The following is a 21,780-nucleotide window of genomic DNA, read 5'->3' as shown; positions in this document are numbered from 1 at the left end:
ACCTTATGAATTAGAAGTACAGTGACTAGAACTATTTTGAAAATGGGGAAATGAGGCTTAGGAAATGAAGCAAAATAACCTGGCAGCCATCACAGACCTGGTAAGTGGCGGAATTGGGGATTCCCCATCAGGCCAGCCTAAACCTCTAACTGTGCTGCCCCATCTATTTTAGTCTTGGCCACACAATGGAAGTGGCGCGGATAGGGAAACTTAAGTGCCAGAGAAATTGTATAGCCCTCAGAAATAGAGAGAGGCCTCTACCCACCTACATTTAGCCTCACTTGTATATTTCATTATCATTTCACCTTTTTGAGTGCCTAGGTGATCTTTTTTGTATTTTGTAAAATCTGTTTATTGATTTGAGAGAGAGAGAGAAACATTGATTGGTTGCCTCCTGTGCATGCCCTGGCCAGGAATCAAACCCCAACCTTTTAGTGTTTAGCGCAATGCTCCAACCAGCAGAGCCACGCTGGCCAGCGCCCTAGGTGTTCTTGAATAAAGCAGATGTGGCAGAGTCTCTGTTCTTGCAGAATTTACAATCTTAGCTTTGCTAGGCGGGGGGAAAAGGGTGTTTAGGCAGAAGGGAGGGGGAAACAAACTAACAAATTGCTTAGAGAGCTTTGCCAAGCATCTTGTGGTCTCAAAAAAGTCGACGCTCAGCAGGCTTTCCCCCTTGGCTGGAGTGGGACCGATTACCCAGGTAAGAGAAAGCGAAGCTGATACATCTGCAGCTGCTGCTTCTCTGAGTCCGAGCAGGAGCAAAACGAGCAGAATGGAGTCAGGTTGCTGGTAGACATGGTCTGTCTCAGATTAGATGGTTACAAAAGGAGTAATAACTTATAAGTGGAACCCATCTTGTGAAAACCTTTCACCTCAACCTGTTGCAAATGTTTCTGTGAAATAGTGAAACCCAGAATATTCCTAATTAGTGCTAAGAACAACAAAAATGTGAGTCGATAAGAATGGATTTAATTTATATGGAATTTATTTTTTTAAGATCATGTATTTATTTTCAGACAGAGGGAAAGGGAGGAAGAAAGGGAGAGAAACATCAGTGTGTGGTTGCCTCATGCTTGTGCGCCTCCCACTGGGGACCTTGTCCCACAACCCAAGCCCTGAGTGAGAATTGAACTGACAACCCTTTGGTTCACAGGCTGGCACTCAATCCACTGAGCCACAGCAGCCAGAGTACAATTTATTTTTAAATTGTTTTCCAAAGATTTATTTATTTACTCTTAGAGAGAGGGGAAGGGAAGGAGAAAGAGAGACAGAAACATCTATCAGTTGCCTCTCACACATGCCAGACCAGAGATGGCCTGTAACCCAGGCATGTGCCCTGACCAGGCATCAAGCCAGCAACTTTTCACTTTGCAGGACAATGCCCAACCAGCTGAGCCACCCCGGACAGGGCTAACTTATATGCAATGAAAAGACAACCATGCAGGTATTTAGGCACTAAGCATCCTCCTACGTGTCTTGGGGAAAGCAAAGAAATCTAAGGTCCTCACCCTGAAGGAGTGGAGCATCAGCAGAGTGGACACGACAGCGAACAGTGCCATATGTTATGGAATATGCGGGTACAGAGCTATGTGCTGTGGAAGAGGAAAAGAAGAAACTAGTAGTTGTGATACTGTCAGCTAACACTGAGCGTTTGCATGTCAGGCGCATTGCGAAGTACTTTCCATGAATAACTTCCAATTTCCCTATGAAGTCATTTGTGGATAAGGAAACGGGGAGGCTCAGAGAGCCGTGAAGGTCACACAGCTGTTGGTAAAGCTGGCATTCAAACTCCAGAACCTGTGTTCTTGCTACTGCTGGCTCACCTAAGGTTTGTGCAAGTTTAGTGACAAGCTCAATATCGTACAGCAAACCAATGATTCTAACCCAAGGCCATCTAACATTCATTCAGCAATCATGGTCATGGTCTTCTAGCACAAGATTTCTCAACTTTGGCACATTTGGGGCCAGGTGATTCATTGTTGTGGGACTGTCCTGTGCATCATTTGATGTCTAGCACCATCTGTGGCCACTTAGCCACTAGGTGCCAGTAACATCCTCCCCTTCCCGAGTAGTGACGACCAATTGGCAAATAGATGCAGGTGTCTCCTGGCTGTAGGGCAAAAATCCCCCCCAGCTGAGAACTACTGGTTTACCATAATCTGATTTCTGTCCTCTTAGCCTCTTCCTCTTTGGTAACTCAAGGTTATCGCAGTAAGCCAGCAACAGAACCTGAGGCTGAGCCCAGGAATCTCAGGGCCAAAGAAAAGAAATGGGAACTGAGGTTGAACTGGCAGCTGAGGTATCACCAAGGGAGCGGTGGACTAACTGTTAACATTTGCACAAACGGCATGCAGTAGCCTCTGAGATAGGCTGATACCCTTACCAGGTCACCAGCCTCTGGCAGTAATCAAGGAGCAGCCCCCAGAAAAGATGGTTCCCTTTTCTGTCCTGTGAAGCTCTAGGAACCTAGTTTTTACCAAGAAGCTAGTAAGAATTTCCCTTAAAGTGGGCTCCAAACAGCCTTGAAATTGCTTGGAAATCCAGACCAGCAGGCTTGGGAATGTGGTTGGCAGCCCATGGAGCCCTACAGGGTCAGTGGGGAACACACCCCTTCCCTCAGCCAGGCCAGTCAGTCCATTACCACCGAGGTTTTTATCTAGGGTCGACGGTCCATAGGTGGAGTCATTTTGCTTAGTGCAAAGTATTTGTGAGAGGATACAGATGCATTTTGGGGGGAGAAGATTCATTGTTTTCATTATATTCTCTGAGAGGTAATGACCAAAACAAACAGTAATCGCTGCCTTAGAGTTGGGTGTGGTAGCAAAGCCTGTGGATTTGGGAGTCCAAGGAGCATGCAGACCCCAGCCCCACCACTTCCCAACTGGGAAGTGAATTATCTCCCCTGAGCCCCAGTTTCTTATCTCTGAAACAGAAGTGAGAACAGCTTGTGGTGGTTGTGACGACAAAATGAGATAATACAGGTAAATTTATGCAAAGGATGCATTGATGCATGTAATATATACATGTGCAGTATTACTGAGATATACACTAAGATGTATTTGAGATACATAATGTGATAACAGGTATTAAATTTTTAAATATAGTTATTATCATTTATAATCTGAAGCTTCAAACCACCCCATCCAAGTGCTAATCTTTCCTTTTAGTCTAGAATTTATGACCTAGATGGGAACTCTTCATTTACCCCTGGCACTGAGCCCAAGACAGGAGGCTGGACGCTCCCTGCAGGGGAAGGCTGCCCCAGAGGGCAGTGGGGCACAGGGTTTGGGGGAAGAGGAGAAGAACGCTCAATCTGTCGCTTTAGAGAAGGTTGAAGCAGCTGTGACCTGGCCTCCAGAACACTGGCTGGCCTCTGACCTTGGGGGAGGGCACCCGCCTAGTTGCCATGAGCAAGGCACTACAAACTTCACTGCATAAAGAGAAAGCTCAATGCAGGGCGGTCCGGTGCTGGGCAGGCAAGAGGCTTGGGTCCAGGTTCTGGTAAGGAAGCCCTCAGTTGTGTCATTCATTACCAGAGGGCACGAGATGCCTCCGGAAGGCACACTCTTGCCCTCCGGCCAAGCTCTGAAAAGCAGCCAGGTGTCTCCTTGAAAAAAGTCAGTGAGCGCTGGGTAAAGTAAGCAATGCCAATTTAAAAGTTCTTCCAGCCTCTCCCTGGTCCTTCTTCTGTTCCCCAGCTTAGAGGCCGCCTGGAGTTAGTTCCCTTTAAGCAGCTGCCTTCTGCAGCCCCTGAGGCCCAGATTATTAATGCCAAGGTCAGCTTAGCCCTTTGGAAAGAAAATAGGCATGTTGGAGGAGGAAGAGGTCAAGTCCTGAAGATCCACGGCCAGGGGAAGGACAACTAGCTACCATGTCCTCATTTCCAGTCTGTTCACTGTTTCTGCAGTGCTCCCCGAATGCCTGGTCCTAGAGATACCAGACAGGTGTTCCATCCATACATTCTGCCCTAGAGGATGTCCTTTGCAGTAGCTAGACAGATGAGTAACCAAACCGCTAAAATAAAAGCAGTATGTCCTATAATAAAAGTATGAATTACTCCAGAGTATGGGGTAATTAAAAATGACTAATAATATTAATAATATGCCTGGAGGTGTTAGGCTTGGCCGAGAAAGTGATATTCCAGCCAGCCTTGAAGATGAGTAAAAATAATGAGTTAATTACCGAACATTTACTTTGGCCAGGTACTGTGCACGTTCATTATCATATTATCGCTTCTTTATAGTTGCTATTATTTTACCAATATTACTGATGAGGAGAAGAGGCCTGGCAAGTTCAAACAGCTAGGTTTTCCCCTGGTAGAGGGAGAGACTATTCCAGGTAGAGAAAACAGGAGCAAAGGCCTGGAGGAAAAAGTACGTGAGCAAGTGAGGTACCAATTATCTGGACAGTACTTGCCACTTAGAAAACTCTTCCAGAAATGTCACACTTAATCCTCAAAAATACCCTGAAAAGTAGGAAATATCACCATTCTACAGATGCAGAATTGGCTAAAATTGGGTATTTGCTGAATGATACAAATCAAAAGTTTGAACCTTTCTTCTAGGTATAAGGTAAGTGTTCTCTGTTTTTTTTGCCCTTGTACTTGAAAACAATGGTCCAGAAGAAAGGAGGGGACAAACCAAGCAGTCCACTTATCCCGTGGGCCATCTTTGGGCCTCTGCAGTCTGTTGCCATGGAGGAATTTATGGACTAGTGGTTCTCCTTGTGTGTTGTTACCCAGTGAATTAACTTTTGACCATCTTACTAAATAAATACCTAAACAAAATTCTGGAATCCTTTTTAAGTGAATAAAACATATAGTTTGAATAGGCAATAGATGTACAGTACAACATTTAAAAGGCACCACACGCATGCACACACACCCCTTTGGCCCACCTTGTCAGCAAGAAAACTATCCAGAGGCAGCCACTGTTACATTTCTTGTGTACGCTTTCAGAGAGATTCTGACATCTTTTTATAGAATGGGAAAACACTATACCAACAAAACAATGATATCTGTATTGATTGGTTTTGTTTCATGTTAAGTCCTTAAGCTGTGCCCTTTGCTGGATTCACAAATACATGGTCTGGAGCAACGAGAGTGCTGTGTGTGTGTGTGTGTGTGTGTGTGTAGGTGGATAGGGAGTGTGAGCAACAGTTACCAAAGGACTTTTGGTACAAGGTAAAATGCAGTAAGTGTGGGAGAGTTCGTAGCTGTGACAGTGTCACATAGTGGTTAGAACTTTCTGTCTGGAGTCAGATCTGGCATACAGCCCTAATTCTGCAGCTTGTTCTCAGTGTGACGGTGTAAGCGGCTGAACCTCTGTAAGACTGTTTTCCATCTGTCAGAACAGACTAAAAATAGTACTTACTTCATAGGGTCCTTGAAAGGAGTAAATAAGACAAAGTATACAAGGAGCTTGGTGCATATTAAGCACTCCATAAATGTTCGCTAAAAATAAAAAAAATTTTAGTTATCAGTAAATGTTGGCCGTTTTCATTCAAATGTACAATTTTCCTTACCGAAAAACTCACAAAAGCTGTGAAAACTGGACTTAAAAAAAAATTGGCGGCAAAATATAATTCAAAGGGAAGCTATTCGGAGGTCTTTGTATGAATATTCATAAGTACGCAAATCATTATGAATATTCATGACCTTTGGGATGGACGTAGTATCAACGTTTACTTACTTGATACTACCCCAGGTTACTCTAAATTCTGAAACACATCTGGCCCCAAGTTTTCTGGTTAAGAGTACGAGCTTGTATTCTTACCAGGGAGAAAAGGAAAAACTTTTTTTTTAAGAAGGCTTTTATTTTTCTTAGTCCGTAATATTATTTTTCACCTTTCTTATCAGGGAAATCCTGAGGAATCCTTCCAGGATTTAAACTCACAGCCCCTTTGCTCGATTCCTGTGTATTCAAGGACTCGTAGGAAGTAAAAATATTGAGCTTGGAGTCGAGGCCTGATTTTTTTTCCCCTTCACGCTCTCGAGGTCTGTTTCATTATCCCTATGGCAACGCCTAGAATTTAGTAGGCTCTTCATAAATACATATCGAATAAACACTAAAATGAGATCGTTTTTCACTCGCAGGTTTTGGCTCCTTTCCTTCCTCTCGGTCCTGTTGCGAGTTGGGGCAATGGCAGGCAGCCTGCCCTCAGTGGTAGGCTGTGCAGGGAGTAAGGATAAATCACAGCCTTCCGAGCAGCAAGGGACTTAAGCGAGTTACCCCAGTCTACTCAGTGCCTCCCTACAAGGAGGATGGATCCCCAATCCTACCCCATGGGCACATCTGAGGGTCGCTCTCTTTAAGAGGGAATAGTGCCCTCCCGTCCTCCTCTTTCAACATTTGAAAACAAAATATCCATTGGAATTGGGCTGTCCACTGTACCGAGGCGCCCCGGGACGCGCCTAAAATTCTTTTCCCGCAAACCCCGGTGCCAACCATCGCAAGAACCAGAACCCGCGGTCCTCCGGGTAGTTCTTCGCCCGCCCGCCCTGGAGGACCGTGGGTGGACGCTCTTGCAGAACGCCTCTCGCTGGTCGGGGCGGGGGTGGGCGGAGCCAGCGCCGCCAGGCTGCGGCCACGGAGGGTGGGGACACTCTGGCCCGGCTCTCGGTGGTGAGGAAGACAGTGCGAGCAGCGGCCGCTCTGGTCGGCGGACGTGCTGCCTAGCAGTCCCGGAAGCGAAGCGGTGATGGCGGAGAGTCCGACTGAAGAGGCGGCGACGGCGGGCGCCGGGGCGGCAGGCCCCGGTGCGAGCGGAGTCGCCGGTGTTGTTGGCGTTAGCAGCAGCAGCGGAGGGTTCGGGCCTCCTTTCCTGCCGGATGTGTGGGCGGCGGCGGCAGCAGCGGGTGGGGCTGGGGGACCAGGGAGCGGCCTGGCTCCGCTGCCCGGGCTCCCGCCCTCGGCCGCTGCCCACGGGGCCGCGCTGCTTAGCCACTGGGACCCCACACTCAGCTCCGACTGGGACGGCGAGCGAACCGCGCCGCAGTGTCTACTCCGGATCAAGCGGTGAGCTGGGATTTTTCCTTCCCCAGCCCCAAGCTCTGGGGCTCGACCTTCTGTGCACCCCCCCCCCCCAACCCTTACCACTCCAGCCTTCACTCTCCCCTGCCGCCTGCGCGCTTCCCTCGCGGCCGTCCAGCTGTAAGGCCCACTTCTGGTCAACCAGGAGAGTCGGGACCCGATCCCCCGCATCCCCCGTCCCTAGCCCCACACGCACCAAACCCCTCCTCGAGTGGCCCAGGTCCGACCCCGCCCCTCGGCAGCCTCCCAGGGGCCCCCTGTCTCCACTCCGGACACCCTCCCCCCATACCTCCCGCCCGAAACCCGACCCTTTGGTGCTTCAGTAACACTCCCTCCGGCCCACCGCTACACCCCTCTTCCCCGTTCCCACCCTAGCCTTTCTAGGTGCTGCGTGGAGTCCCAATCCATCGGGGTCCCTCTCTGTCGTCTTTCCCTGGCCCTCGTTTGTAACGCAGACCCAGCTTGCTTTCCCGGCCTCAGACTCGAAACCGGCCTTTATTTTTATTCCCCGTTTCCTCAAATCCCCTCCCTGTAGTCCCTTCCCAAGTCTAGTTCACTTCCGTCATACCCACAATCTTTCCTTGAACCACTTTTCCATAACCCCAAAGCTGTCCACTCTCACACCTGTTCCTGGAACTCAGGCTTCCTCCCCCCAGTCTTACTCTGGCTTGTAATATTCCACTCAAGATACATCTTTCCTATATGTTTTGCTCTGGACCATCAGGTTTACTTTCCTAAAGTAAATAATACCCAATTCAAGCATAGGAACAAGGTCCTAAGTGCTTTTTGTTCTTGCCTCTTGGGCGACTGATCTTAGATCATTATCATTTAACAGACAACATTTTTGTAAAAATTCTTGGCATAGTATAGTGCTTGTCACGTAGGACCTGCTTCCTGTTGACCATGCTCCCTTTGCAGTCCTCATCTGAATGTTCTCATCCCCTGTGTTTCAAGGTTTCCGTGAAAATTAAAGAGCACGTTGTGCGTAAAGTATACCTGGCCCAGTGCGGAACACAGGGCAGTTTTACATTCCTTACATACCTTTGAGTTCTGCCTATACTTACTTCCTGTGTGCCAGCTATTCACACTTTTCTGTGTCCCTGTGAAAGTCCCTAGCCTGTTCCCACCTAGAATGCCCTCCTTTAGACCCTCGCTCACGGCTGATACAGTCTGGCTTGGGAGATAGGACCTAGAAATCCTCTCACTTCTATAGCAGCCACTGCATGCCATCTTCCAGCTGTGAGATTCCTGCCTGTGAGTCTCTTGGGCAAGAAGATCATTGCTCCCTGCCAGCGCACTTGCTTCATATAATCCCCTTGCTCACAAAGGTCCACAGTGGTTTGTGGAATGAGTTTTTTCCTGGGGTTGATGGTGCCTTCCCAGTTACTAAAAAATCTTCCTTTAGCATTTAGCTGTAGTACCTGGGAATCTCGCGGGTGCGGAGTGAATGAATTGCCATGTGGGAGGAAATGAGAGTAAATGGATGAGTCTTTTCCGGGGTGACATCTGATGCCTTTGGGATCTCTGATTATTTACCCCCCCTTCTTACCCTCCCCCTGAGGAAACAATGCCCCTTTGATACTAATTTGCTCTCTGCCTGCCTGACTGGCACTCAGCTAGTGCGGCAGGACAGTGCAGACATCTGCGTGTGGTACCAAGCACCGCTTTCCTGAACCCTGGCCTCACGGAGGTGACACCAGCTGTCCTGTTCAAGGGGTTCCCTTTTTCTGTCCTCTCCCTCACTCCCTCCCCCACCTCCTCTTGGTGTTATACAGGGATATCATGTCCATTTATAAGGAGCCTCCTCCGGGAATGTTCGTTGTACCTGACACTGTTGACATGACTAAGGTACGTAACTTGCTGGGGGTCGGGGTTTGTTGGGAAATTGGGCCCATAAAGTTGGAAGAGCCTAAAAGAGATGATCCAGCTCATATCTCTGATTACATAGGGAAGGAATCAGCAAGCCCCCAGGAGGGTAAGGGTCTGGCCCAAGGTTACACAGTGAGGTGGAGCAAGCTTTGAACAGGTGGCTCACTAGGGTGCCAATAGGTCCCGATGGCCTTGGGAAATCCCAGTTTACACCTATTATTTCCAGTTTAACTATTAATAGGGCACTCTTTCACTTTCACAAGTGCTCCAGTTTGGATGATAAATTATGTGGTCACCCTACCCATTATACTGCCCAGCTCTGCCCCCGTCCCGCCACTCTACACCTGTACATGTGCAGCAGCTGTGAACCAGGGGCAGAGAAGGCTGGGGACGGGCGAGCTTGAGCGACAGTGTTGGTAGTGAAAGGGCATCGTTTAGGCTCCTAACCTGATGTTGGGAAGAAATCAGACTGCCTAAGTCTAGTGTCTAGATGAATACTGAGTTTTAATTTTCTTAACAATAGAAGTTCAGATTTTGTATTGTTGGTATTCATTTTGTTAGGAACAGGTTTCTCTTTCAATTAATTTTTTTCTTTATACGTGGTTGGAAATGTTTTTCCTTGGACATCTTGTCCACAGTCAGGTGTCCGTGTTAAAATGCTAGTCCCTGGGTCCCCAGAATCGATGCCGTGTCGATGCCAGTTGAGCTTGCTCTTCCAATGACTGAGCTAAAAGAAAATGTAGGGTGTCACCAGGGCAAGGGAGGGACTGGATGCTGAGGCATTGGATTGCAGGTCCCTTTCCCTCTTGCTGTTCAAATCTGAGCAGACGTAACATGCCTTGGGCCTTTGTAGAAATATAACTGAGTTCAGGTTAGGGGGATCTTGTTCAATAATTATGGCTGGAGGAAGAGAATTTAGTGTTCTGTTTGAAGTGTCGCTGCATTTTTCTTTTCTTTATTTTTATTTTTTAATTAACCTACAGTGTTGGGGCAAGTTCTGGGGAGGGGGGAGGTCTAACAGCTTTGAGTGGACCATGAATTTTCCCCATTTTTCTTGGCATCTTTGACACAGTGGGATGGGCGCTGTAGGTTTGATCCCCTGCAGAGAACGCAGACCCCCTGGGCCTCCAGCACAGCCCTCCGCTCTGCACCGGCACCGGTGCCGCGGCTTCCAGCCCCTTTCCACTTGTCCGTCCATCTCGCCTCCCCTTTTTTGCCACATAAATGGAGGGTGGAGTTGCATCATACGCAGGTTAAACCTAGGCAAAGCCAAAAGTATGCACTCAGAAAAAATGCCTATTTCTTAAAATTAAAAATGCTAGGATAGTACGTTACAGATGCATATTTTGCATGTTGGTGTTCTATCCATTTGTTACATATAACACTGATCAGAGAGTCTGAACAAAAGCCATACTTTAAAGGAGTTTTGAGGATACTCAAGGGTAATTTTTGACTAGATTGAGTTGTCACCTTGGGCTCTGACTTTAGAATGGAACCCCTGAGTAAGATGCCACTCCACTATAGCGGAATTTAAAATTCTGGAAACATTAATGTGAGTGAGGACAGGCTGTTCATTCTGCATGGAGAGGGTCTGGAATGTGGATACCAGGTGAAGGTCCTGCCTCTGACATGGGTAGCAAGTGGAAGCCAGGAGGGGTTGGGATGGGACATCACCTCACAATTTTGAGATGGGGTTTTATTTTGCAGATTCATGCATTGATCACAGGCCCATTTGATACTCCTTATGAAGGGGGTTTCTTCCTGTTCGTGTTTCGGTGTCCGCCCGACTATCCCATCCACCCACCTCGGGTCAAACTGATGACAACGGGCAATAACACAGTGAGGTTTAACCCCAACTTCTACCGCAATGGGAAAGTCTGCTTGAGTATCCTAGGGTAAGAGGAGATTTCTAAGGGGCCAAGTTGGTTGTTAGCAAATAATTACTCTAGGCCTTTATCAACCAGGGTTTCTCGTCTGAACTACGGAACACAGAAAATAATGGGAGCGACTATTTCCTCCATTCTCCCCAGGGTGGTACACAACTAGTACGATTCCAGGTGCGACAGACAGACGTTAATTCACTCATACAGTGGCTGCCTTGGTGAAGTGGTTCTCCCAGAGCAGCAGCAGCACCTGGAAACTTGTAGCCATGCAGACTCTGGGGCCCCGCCTTAGACGCACTGTATGAAAAACTGGGGGGCTAGGGCCCACAGCTGTTTTATACGCCCTCCAGGTGACTCTGGTGCACACTGCAGTTTGAGAACCACTCCCTTAGGGCATCAGGGCTTAATTCTCCAAACAGGTTGAGAAAGGCTGCAGATCTGTGCCATTCAAGATTGTGGGTGTCTTATTTATGAGTCTCTCAATTAGTGGCTTTGGAGGCGGTGGTGGTGGTAATGGTTATGTATCTTAACAACTGAATGAAAAATGTCTGAGGCTGGAAATCACATCACACACGAAACACAAGTTTTAAGTGCATTTCGTGTCCGGGTGCTATGGGGATTTTGGCTCATATAGTTCTCATCTGTTCCTTTTCATTGCCTGAGGGGGTTAAACATTCAGAGTGGAAATGTCTTCCAGTACATTCTGGATTGGTCTTTTTAGTGTGGTCTGAGTTTCCCCGGGGCAGAGAGCAAGTGCAGGTGGCAGTTGAGAAAGTTGCCCAAACTGGCGATACTGTCTTCTTTCTTCTTGTCCATCAGTTTCTGGGTCTGTGTGAGGACGAGGCAGCTGACACAACTGGAGACGTGGGTTTTTGTTGTTTTTTTTTTTTTTAAATCCCTCAGATCTAGGGATGTGTCCCGTGATTGTGGGTGGCCGTGAGGAAGTCCTGTAAAGCAGGTTGTCCTTACAGAAGTCCTTCCTCTTGCTGGGGTATACATTTATCCGTGCCAGTAGGATGGTGGTCTGTGCAGCCCACAGCGGTAAGGAAATGTAGTTGTCACTTCTGTATGAAGTTTATTCATGAAAGTGGGTTGTGTTTTTTGTTTGTTTGTTTTTGAGATTTCACTTATTTATTTTTTTAGAGAGGGGAAGGGAGAGAAAAAGAGGAGAAACATCAATGTGTGGTTGCCTCTCTCACACCCCCTGCCAGGGACCTGGCCCGCAACCCAGGCCTGTGCCCTAGACTGGGGATCGAACTGGCGACCCTTTGATTCACAGGCCGACACTCAACCACTGAGGTTCTCCTTTATTAGGCTAACATAAAATTATGTTGAGTAAACACTAGCTAACAATAGAAATAGGGGAAGTAAAATGGTAGGGTAAAAGTGGCAGAAGTATGTTGGGTGGAAAAGGGGGAGCTACCCAGAAATTGAAAATTTGCCATGAAGACTCAGAGTAGAAAATCCCCGTGCGTTCTTAGGTGACTATATTCACTTAATCGGCCTCATTTTTTTCCTTCCAACCTAGAAAAAAAATATTGGGCTGACTTACTGACGGAAGGAATTTAATGAAAGTTTACCATGTTTACTTGAACCCTTGGCTGTGTGACGCCTTAGCAAAGGTGTACAGTTCTGCGGGGAGCAGAGCTGAGGAGAGAGCAGGTTGAGAGGCCCTGAGGAGCGCGCGCTGAGCAGGTCGCTGTGCGCATCGCGTCCCCAGTTCCAGTGGACAAAGGGCATTGGCCAGTGACCTGCCAGAAGCAGTCCCCGCTCAGGTTGTGTTCTGCTCCCAGCTCAGGGGCCATCTCGTCAGTTACCAAAAAACAGAGGCAAATGTCCTTAATGCCCAAGCTGCCCTCTTCCTCTGAATGCTCCATCAGATTTATGAGCGAGGGGAGCAGTTGTGGTGTTTCTCTGTTATTCAAGTTATTTTTCACGTATTTTCAGACCCTCCACAATCTGGAAGTCTTTAATCCCTTCCTGTTCTTTGGCAGAGTTCTGTAGTCTTCAGGGAATTTGACACTCCTTGCGGGCTCGATAGAGAACTGGGTCCCCTGATCCACCCCACCACCTGGCCTCTGACCACACGGCCTCGCTCCCCCATGCCTCTGTGCTCAGCTTCTCTCCCCTCACTAACTGCATCACACCCACAAGTAAATAAGTAAGCTCTTTGACATCCACAGAGGTTCACATTTTGACACTCTTTGGAGCTGTTTTCTTACCTTATTTCTTTCATTCTGATGAACAGAACCTTCTCTGGCTACTATTTCTTCCCTAGCCGAAGAAAATCCCCTCAAAGTTATCTTGCTGCCTTACCCTCTTTTCTTTTGTCTCACTTGATAAGAGGATTAGGCAGTTGACTGATTTCTGGTGAATGAGGGTGAGACAGAGGCTGGGAAATTCCAGAGTGTTAATAATGAAAGAGAAACCTTGAGTCGCCTAAGGTTGTGCTGCTAGGCCCCCGGGCACTTGTGGGTTGGGCTTTCTGTGACGGGCTTTTCCCATCCCTCCGCCCCATCCCTCCCCATCCACTCTGATGTGTTTTGCAGTACGTGGACTGGCCCTGCCTGGAGCCCAGCCCAGAGCATCTCTTCCGTGCTTATCTCCATCCAGTCCCTGATGACAGAGAACCCCTATCACAACGAGCCTGGCTTCGAGCAGGTAAGTCCAGGGCCGCCCAGCCCTGGGGCGTGAGATACTGGGATTTAAGACGTGAGAGGCCTATCTGCTGAAGGATTTCTGGGTTGTTTTGTGAACCTGGCTTAGCCCCAGGTATTGAACTTGTCAGTAGAAGAGAAAAAAAGCTGGCGTGCATGCTTCTCATTAATGAATTTTTCCCCTTGTAAGTCACAATAACACTGTTGAGTTATTTCCACTCGACTTGGATTAATCTGCCATGTGGAAGTCAGTGGAGTCATTTGGAAGTTATTTCTGAGCCTGCGTTGGGGGCTGTTGTATCCAGTGGGCTCTCCTGTACACCTCCATTCTCAGTGTCGCCTGAGGTCATGTCGGTGACCGCTGCTGAGCCCGACATTCTTTTGGAGTTATAAAGTAACAGTTGACCCTTAAACAACACGCAGCCAAATTTTCACATATAGCTTTGGACTCTGTCTGTAATGGGCCCTTTGCATCCACCAATCCAGCCAACTGTGGATTGAAAACAGTACTTTGGATCTGTTGGCGAGAGTGTGAAGATAATATTTTCAGTCTGCTGTTGGTTGAATCTGTGAATATGAAACCTGCAGATGAGAAAGGCCAACTGTATTTACTGAGGGGGAGGAAGAAAACACACGTGAGCCAGCCCATACAATTCAACCCTGTTTTGTTCAAGGTCAACTGTACCATTCATTACCTGCAGAGCCAGAGGTGCTAGTCATTAGCTAGGGCAAGAATGGTAGTCAACGCTGCCAAAGAGAAGGCAGAGGAAACTCCCATTTTCCAAGGGTATGTTACGTGCCAGACACTGCCAAGTTTTTATATATAATTTCTTAGTTAATTTTCATAATAGCTCTGTGGGGTAAATATTGTTATCCTTGTTTTCAAGGTAATGGTGGCTTAGAGAAGTGAATGAACTTTCACAAGGACATACGAGAGTGGGGTTGGATCCAGGATTTGCCCTGGAGCCCAGAGTCCTTCCATTCTGCCAAGTGCCTTTCGGGATTGATCATAAGCACAGGAGAAGGGTCCAGGTGGTACTCCCCAAAGATAATAATTCAGTCTGGGTGATTAAAACAGCTTAATTCATTTTGAAACTGTTTGAGATGTCACTCATGTTGCTAAGTCTTCTATAAATCTGAACAAAGGGAAATACCCTTTAAGAACAAACAAAAATTATCCCCTAAACCATTCTTTCCAAACAAACAGTATATTTCAGGAGTAGGTAGACGTGAAAACGGACTTCATTGGCTAACCAGCATGCTGATTTTTAGGTCTTCCTTGTCTTTAAATTCAGCAGATGCGACTTTTATTTTTAGTACTTTCAGATGTTCTTGGTTCACAACACTCTCTGGTCTTGGTAGTTTTTTGTTGTTGTTGTTTTGTTTGTTTGTTTGTTTTTCAGTTCTCCAGGTAGAACAAGTTGCCAAACTGTTCCATTTGTTAAGCAGTTAGTTTCAAATAACTTTTTTTTTGGATAACTATAATGGCATAACGATAAGACGTGTAAATCTGTTAGGCATCACGTGACTTCTAAAGTCTTGGAACCCCATTAACCCACCACCCTCAGTTCTGTTCCCCACTGTTCTCATGTGCTCCCTGCTGCTTGTCACGGTGGTGGCTGAAAGTCCGTCGTCACAGACATAACATGTCATCAGAAGGAATGCACCGCAGTGAAAACTGAATTACTGATCTTAAGCTAGTAGTTCATGCTGTATTTGATAGGTGCCAAACACTGTGGTTTTCTTCAAACATTTAAAATATCCCAAAGAGCCCTGTGATTTTGTTGTGGTGCGTTTTGGGAACCATAGTAAGGAGGCCGAAGGTGTGTGTGGGTTTTTTTTTAAGATTTTATTTATTTTGAGAGAGAGACAGAGACAGAGACAGAGACATCAATGAGCGGTTATGGCCTGCAACCCAGGCATGTACCCTGGCTGGGAATCAAACCTGGGACACTTTGGTTCCCAGCCGGTGCTCAATCCACTGAGCTACGCCAGCCAGGGTCCTGTGCATGTTTTTAGCAGAGGCTTTATTGGAGGCCATGGCTCCGGTTGGCCAGGGCTGGTGGAAAAGCGCGCACTGCACAGCAAAGGAAGAGGTTGAAGGAGGGTTACTCCCTCCTGTGCTCCCTTCTGTTCACACCCACACATTCCCATCAGCTTCAGAGGCCAACAGTTGGGGTTTTCTTTTGAGAATTTCAAGCCTACTGATAGCGTCACAGTAGTCGAGTTTGTGACGGTGGAGGCCTGCAGACGTGTGAGGGCGTTAACCAGGAGGCGCCCAGCGCACACTCCAGACTGCGACACCTAACGTCATCTGTGCACAGCTGGTTTCGCCCACTGGGTCCTTACCTGAGAGGCCTTTCATCTCAGGCTTTGGAAACTCTGACGGACCTAGTTTGCTGCTTATCGGGGTCAGGTGACCCAGCGGAGGATGGGCACTGGTATGCATCGGGGAAGGGAGCGATCGCAACAAAAGGCCCAGTTGCTCTTCAGTGGGTTTCCCATGCATGGGAAGGGCCTCCTCTCGGTTCATTTGCTTAGGTCACGTACCCCATACCCACCCTGAAGTCTTCCCATTGGCTTCTCTCTTTGCCTGAATTATGTACCTGGATACTATGGTGTCTGTCGCATTACAGGAGAGACATCCAGGAGACAGCAAAAATTATAACGAATGTATCCGGCATGAGACCATCAGGGTGGCGGTCTGTGACATGATGGAAGGAAAGTGTCCCTGTCCTGAGCCCTTACGGTACGTGTCTGGAGGGCCCAGCTGGTACTTGCATTCCTTTTGAAGATTTAGCTTGTTCGAACCTTTGAGAACTTTGGGGGCACCAGAGGGAAACAGAAGAAGCAAGTGGCTTAAAAGCATGTGGCTTATACTTGATGTGGCCGAGGGTTCCCAGGAGGAGGTTCCGACAGAGTTGCTCTGGTCTTGGAGAGTGTCGGGCCTGAGGGGACAGACACAGTCCATGCCCTTGGGGAGCCCCCCGTTTTCAAGGACCTGGACACATTAAAGACACAGCTGTTCTACAGCCAGATGAGGTGTACTGCACTTCACGGTAAACCCATTTCTTATTGTTCGAGTTTATTTCCTGGGTGTTAAAACCGGAAGAACAAAGTCAAGAGTTAATGGAAAAAATTTCCTTGGGACAATTTTGAATAAGGATTAGAATTAAGGAAGACCTATAGAAAACTAGCGAGATTGAGCAAGACATGGGTTGAAGCTGAGATTTGAATGATTGGTATTAACAGTAGCTCTCATTTTATAATCCCTAAGGTATAAGGGGAACCAGCCACGGCCTTGGAAACACTCGCCGTGTAATTTGGCGTTGGGCTTAGATGGTGAAGGGGTGACCCCTTCCCGCCTGCTTCCCAGCTGAAGCTTCTCCGCTTGTTTTCCAGAGGCGTGATGGAGAAGTCCTTCCTGGAGTATTACGAGTTCTATGAGGTGGCCTGCAAAGATCGCCTGCACCTTCAAGGCCAGACTATGCAGGTAATGCAGCCCCTGCTGTTGACTCCAGGGGCCTTCCGGCGAGACCGTGTAAAATCCCCCGACGAGGGTGACACCCGCATCTCTCCTAGAACCGAGAGCCGAAAGGAACCTGGTTCAGTTGAGTAGCTGAGGCCCAGAGAGGAGACTGACTTGCCTAAAGCCATATGGAGTTGGTTCTCAGGTCCTGGCATAAAGTAGGTACTCACGAGTAGAATCTGACTCGTCCTTTCTAGCCCAGAACTCCTTCCCTTCTTGGTCAGTAGTCTTTTCAAACCAAGAACATTCAGCTCTCTTTAAGAATCTTAGAGAATTGTAAGAGTCCTCTCTTGGAATCCCGTCCCTAGCTCAGAGGGGCGCTACGAGAAGGAAGGCTTTGACAGGCCTCGTGTGTGTAGTGTCAGGTGTTAAAACATTCCTGTTACAGGATGGTAACCAGTGGCCCGTTCTCTGTCTGCTGGGGAAACATGCTTGTGCTTCCAGCAAAGATGCAGAAGTTACGGCTTGTTTTAAAGAAGAGGTTCTTACCACACCAAATTGAGATAGGCTCCAATATGAACAGCCTGGTTGGTAAGAGAGTGAGAACCCTTAGCCCTGAAGGGCTGGTTCTCATGTCTTTTGGATCATTTACTAGTGGTCTTGCTTGGAAATACAGAGAGTTGGGTAAGTGACTAGGACCTTTTAGTGTTTTCTCCATCTCTTCTTAGACTGTTCCCCCCAGCCCTCTTGCCACCCAGCACCTCCTGCAGTAGGAGTAAATGTCTTATTTCCTCAGGTGCGGCCTAGAAATGTTAGCTTCCCTGTCCTTCCTTCAAGGACTCGCCACCCACCTGCCGCACTTGAACTGAGAGGGCAAGGCCAGCTCAGGGTGTATTGAAGGTGTGGCATGCCGTGGCGTGTGCCCCGTCAGGAATTCTCATTGTCGGTACCCAGCAGCACTTCCAGTACTCAGTCTGTTAAGGGGAAGTAACTCGTGATGGGGGAAGGAAAGGGAGGAGCAGCATCTGGGGAGGAGGAGAATGGGTGGAAATGGAACCAATGATGAAGGAAGGAAGATTTGGAAAATGGGTAGCTCCAGAGTAAGCGTGGAGGCCAGCCTTTGGGTATCGTAACCCTCATAAGCGAAAAACGCCTGCTCAAGTCACCGTGACTGTGACCTGCATCCACTGGTCCCTGGTCACAGACAGAAGAGTGGAAGGAGTTTCTGTGGGAGAAGCAGTTGCACTGTGAGAAGGAAAAATCTTACACCTTTTCATGGCTGCCAGGGAAACAGGTCTCCAGCTGTCTGAGACCTGTCCACTCCACTTGGCTGCCACCTTGGCTGTGTAGCATTTTAAATTCCTTTCATTCTGTCCTCCACCGCAACCACAGTTATTTTTCTACTTTAAGGACAGTTAATGCCTTTCTGTGTAATGTTTAGAGATCGTCTGAAATGACAAGGACTAGGACCGAGTCTGGGTGGCCCTAGCATGATGCCCAGAAACCTAGACAGAAATACACGGTGATTGATCCCTGGGGAACAGGGCCGGTGCTTACCTAGAAGTCCGAGCTCCTGAGTTCTAGACCCATCCACAACCTTAGAAAAGCACATTACCCTCTTTGAGTACAGTGTGCCCTCACTTTGTGTTGTTACATTCTTGGAACTGCGGCAAAGCAGCGCACAACAAAACCGAGTTTGCCGTAGTCTAATTGATGTAAACAAGAGTAAGCTCCTAGGCATCTCATCAGCGTTACAACGAAGACATCGATCCAGAGCGGTGTTACTTGAGGGCCTTCTGTATAGGGAGTGCAGGGTAACTCCCCCTTTGTGTGGCTTCTGAGGTTAACTTGGAACCCGGGCGCACTTAGTCGTTCCAGTCCCGGTCCTGGATTCCGCTCCCCGTTTGCTTGTCCTTAGTGTCCTCCTCCTGTATACTGGCCTGCCTGTGAGGAGCGCACCACGCTTGAATGCTGGCCCGAGCCAGGCCTGCCTGGGCCCGTAGATGTGCCCCGATGTTCCTGAACAGAGATTCCCTTGTGTGCTGTCCGCGGGGTGCCCTCCTCTGTTCCCGGGCCCAGGAGTTGGGCACGCGTGTCACACGGGCCCGACGCCACGCTCTCCAGGGTGACCGCTCAGGCTTGACTCTTCCGTCTCCCTTGTCCCCTTCCCCCCACAGGACCCTTTTGGAGAGAAGCGGGGCCACTTTGACTACCAGTCCCTCTTGATGCGCCTGGGACTGATCCGTCAGAAAGTTCTGGAGAGGCTCCATAATGAGAACGCCGAAATGGACTCTGACAGCAGCTCATCTGGGACAGAGACAGACCTGCACGGGAGCCTGAGGGTTTAGATCCTGCGCCCCTCTCCCTTCCCCCCACTCGAGAGTCTCAGCCAAGTTCCTTCCCCCGCCCCAGGGATGGAGAGGCACTGTGTATCTCCCTCCAGCGTGGCGCCATTCTGCAGGATAGCAAGAACCAAGCGAGCTCGGATCCCCGGGTGTGGGGACGGGGAGTCTGTTCCCCATCTGACCTCCTCGGCTCTCGGGCATCTGGGGGCTTCGTCCATCCCATACCAGGGGCCGAGGTACCTATGCAGGAGCGCCTAGGGCGAGGGCCTTTGGCAAAAACAGAACAACCAACACACCTCTCCACAGGGCCAGCTCCTTAGGGATAGGTGGGAGGTAGAAATTGCAATTCCAAGAGGGAGTGTGCCCAAATGATTTATGGGGTAACCGGAAGGGAGCTTGGGGTGGGGGGCTGTCTGACATTTAAGCAGTCTGGGTGGTTGTACGTCTGTCTCTTCAGTCTTGAAGCAGGGCTTCCCAGTGCCCTTTTCCTCCTCGCCTCTCTTCCCCGTTATTTCCCATGGGCCAGCATAATTTTGTTTTTCCTAATTTATCGTCACTGTTCTAGACAGACCAAAGAGAAGGAACAGTGGTGGAATCTAGGCTGCTGATCAGTGAGCTTTACCTAGCACCTGAGCACCTTTCTCTCCTGTCGCCCGTCCCCTCCCCCATTTCTAGATTGAAGACAGAAAATAAACGTGGTAGGACTGAACCAAGTTCTCAGTAAAGCCCTCACAGGCACCGGAGGTAGATGGAGGTGCTGTTTGTTCCCAAAATCATTGGAAACTTCCCAACTCCGGCAGCTGCTGGGTGTATGGGATCAGAGCCACTAAATAGACTAGTCTCTTGCAGATTGTCATGAATACCAGTCACAGTGAGGGTGTTTCCTGGGTGGGGTGAGGGAGCAGGCTGATGCCAGGCCTGTTGTATTTTGCTTGGCTGTCCTTGTGGGCTTTACCCCAGCCTGTGGTCATCCTTCCTCACTTCAAGGCCCAGAGACCAGTGGGGAGCAAGGGTAGCCGATAGAGATCAGGGCAGGAGATTTCCAGATTTTTGGAGACTCCTTCTCTCCCCTCAGCCCCTCCCGACTGCTCTTTGTCCCCGGCTCCGATGGGTGTTTGCCCGGCTGTGTCGCTTATTCGTATTTATCTGCGGTGATCCTTAGCTGGTTGGCTGAGAAAAACACGCTTTGGGTGCCCTGTGGTAGTGGGCAGGGAGGGACCCACCCTCGCTCTGTTTGCCGTGTTCTCCCTGTGCTTTCCGGGGTCTCATTAAGGCCTCCCGGGGGGTGCTGGCCCTCTGTGTGGCAGGGCCCCGTCAGTAACCAGCTGCATGTGAGGGGAGGGCAACGTGTTTCTGCCCTGCCAGCTGCTGTGGCCGCCTCTGTCGTGTGTACCGTGGGGCTTCCCTGGGGGCGCTGGGGAGGAGGTTGGGCACAAAGGAGAGTGTCCTGCTTGGGAGGGCAGGAGGCAAACTGCACAGGAAGTGGGTCTGGGGAACGGAAGTTTACCTTTGGTATCTAAATGTTGGGTCTTTTCACGAGGAGGCTCAAAAAACGCACCCTGCTTCCAGTTTCCCTCTTCCATTCCCAGAGCTAGGACAGGGCTGGGAAGAAGGCCCTTGGTCTGCTGGTCCAGTGTTGTCTGTCATTCATTTAAGTGTTCCCACTTTCAAGTGACAATCCTCTCCCTAGCCCTGCCACAGGCAGAGCGTGTCTGGCGTACTGGCCTGACTTTTACGCCCTAATCTTGAGGAAATATATGCACAGGAGTCAAAAGAGATGTCTTTATACCTGACTGTACATAAATGAAGTTTTTTTTTTTTCCTTTTTGGTGCAATAAAGTTTGTTTGGCAGAAGGAGGAAGCGCCAATGGGTGTGGGAGGGCTTGTGTAAAGGAAGAACGGGGTACCAACCACACATCTTGCTGAGGCCGGAAAGGCTCAGTGAATTGTCTGGAAGCCAGAACCAAGTTACGTGCTGTGGGTGGGAGCAGGGCTGCCGGTGACAGTTTTCCACCAACCAGAAGTAGGGTCTTGAAGGCTGTGGCTCGGACAGTCCGAGAGGGATGCCATTGTAGCCTCAGTGGCTGCCAGAGGAAAAACCTACACCAAAACTGGACAGTGACCATGTCCTACAAGGACAGAGCAGTAAAGACAGGCTTAGGCCGTATGCCAAGGGAAGGGTGATTCAAGATGGAAAACCCATTGGGTTTGTTTTCTGTGCTAAACCATCCCTTAGGAATTTAGCATTCAGGCCACAGACTGGGCTCAACTAGCCTTCCTGCTCATCGCCCCTTTTCTGACTTGCCGTTAAAGGCCTTTGCTTTTCAGTGCAGAGACCTTTCGTCTTGACCAACCAGCCTGTGCCATGTGACGTGTGGGCTTGAGCGAGTGGGCCTAGGCTCTAGCTTTGGCTCTGCTGCCAAACCTGGTTGGTGGTCACTGGCAAATTAGACTCCTTGTGTGCAAGGTTAAGGATGCCTACTTTTTTGTCAGGTGGCTGCAAGGATTAAGAGGTGTGCGTAGACA

General features: G+C 48.9%; 1 protein-coding gene across 1 annotated transcript; it reads left to right on the top strand.

Annotated features, from left to right (window-relative positions):
* Positions 1-6,610: 6,610 nt before the first annotated feature.
* On the top strand, positions 6,611-21,080 carry UBE2Z (ubiquitin conjugating enzyme E2 Z). The gene is made up of 7 exons (XM_028521602.2): positions 6,611-7,016; positions 8,807-8,879; positions 10,608-10,795; positions 13,333-13,444; positions 16,077-16,189; positions 16,843-16,933; positions 19,087-21,080. The coding sequence occupies exons 1-7, from the start codon at positions 6,700-6,702 to the stop codon at positions 19,255-19,257; spliced, it is 1,065 nt and encodes a 354-aa protein (XP_028377403.1). The 5' UTR covers positions 6,611-6,699; the 3' UTR covers positions 19,258-21,080.
* The last annotated feature ends 700 nt before the right edge of the window (positions 21,081-21,780 follow it).

This window comes from Phyllostomus discolor, chromosome 8 (genome assembly GCF_004126475.2).
Source record: "Phyllostomus discolor isolate MPI-MPIP mPhyDis1 chromosome 8, mPhyDis1.pri.v3, whole genome shotgun sequence".
Lineage (NCBI taxonomy): Eukaryota > Metazoa > Chordata > Mammalia > Chiroptera > Phyllostomidae > Phyllostomus > Phyllostomus discolor.
The sequence above is the reverse complement of the archived record's forward strand: the minus strand, read 5'-3'. Positions and strand labels throughout refer to the sequence as shown.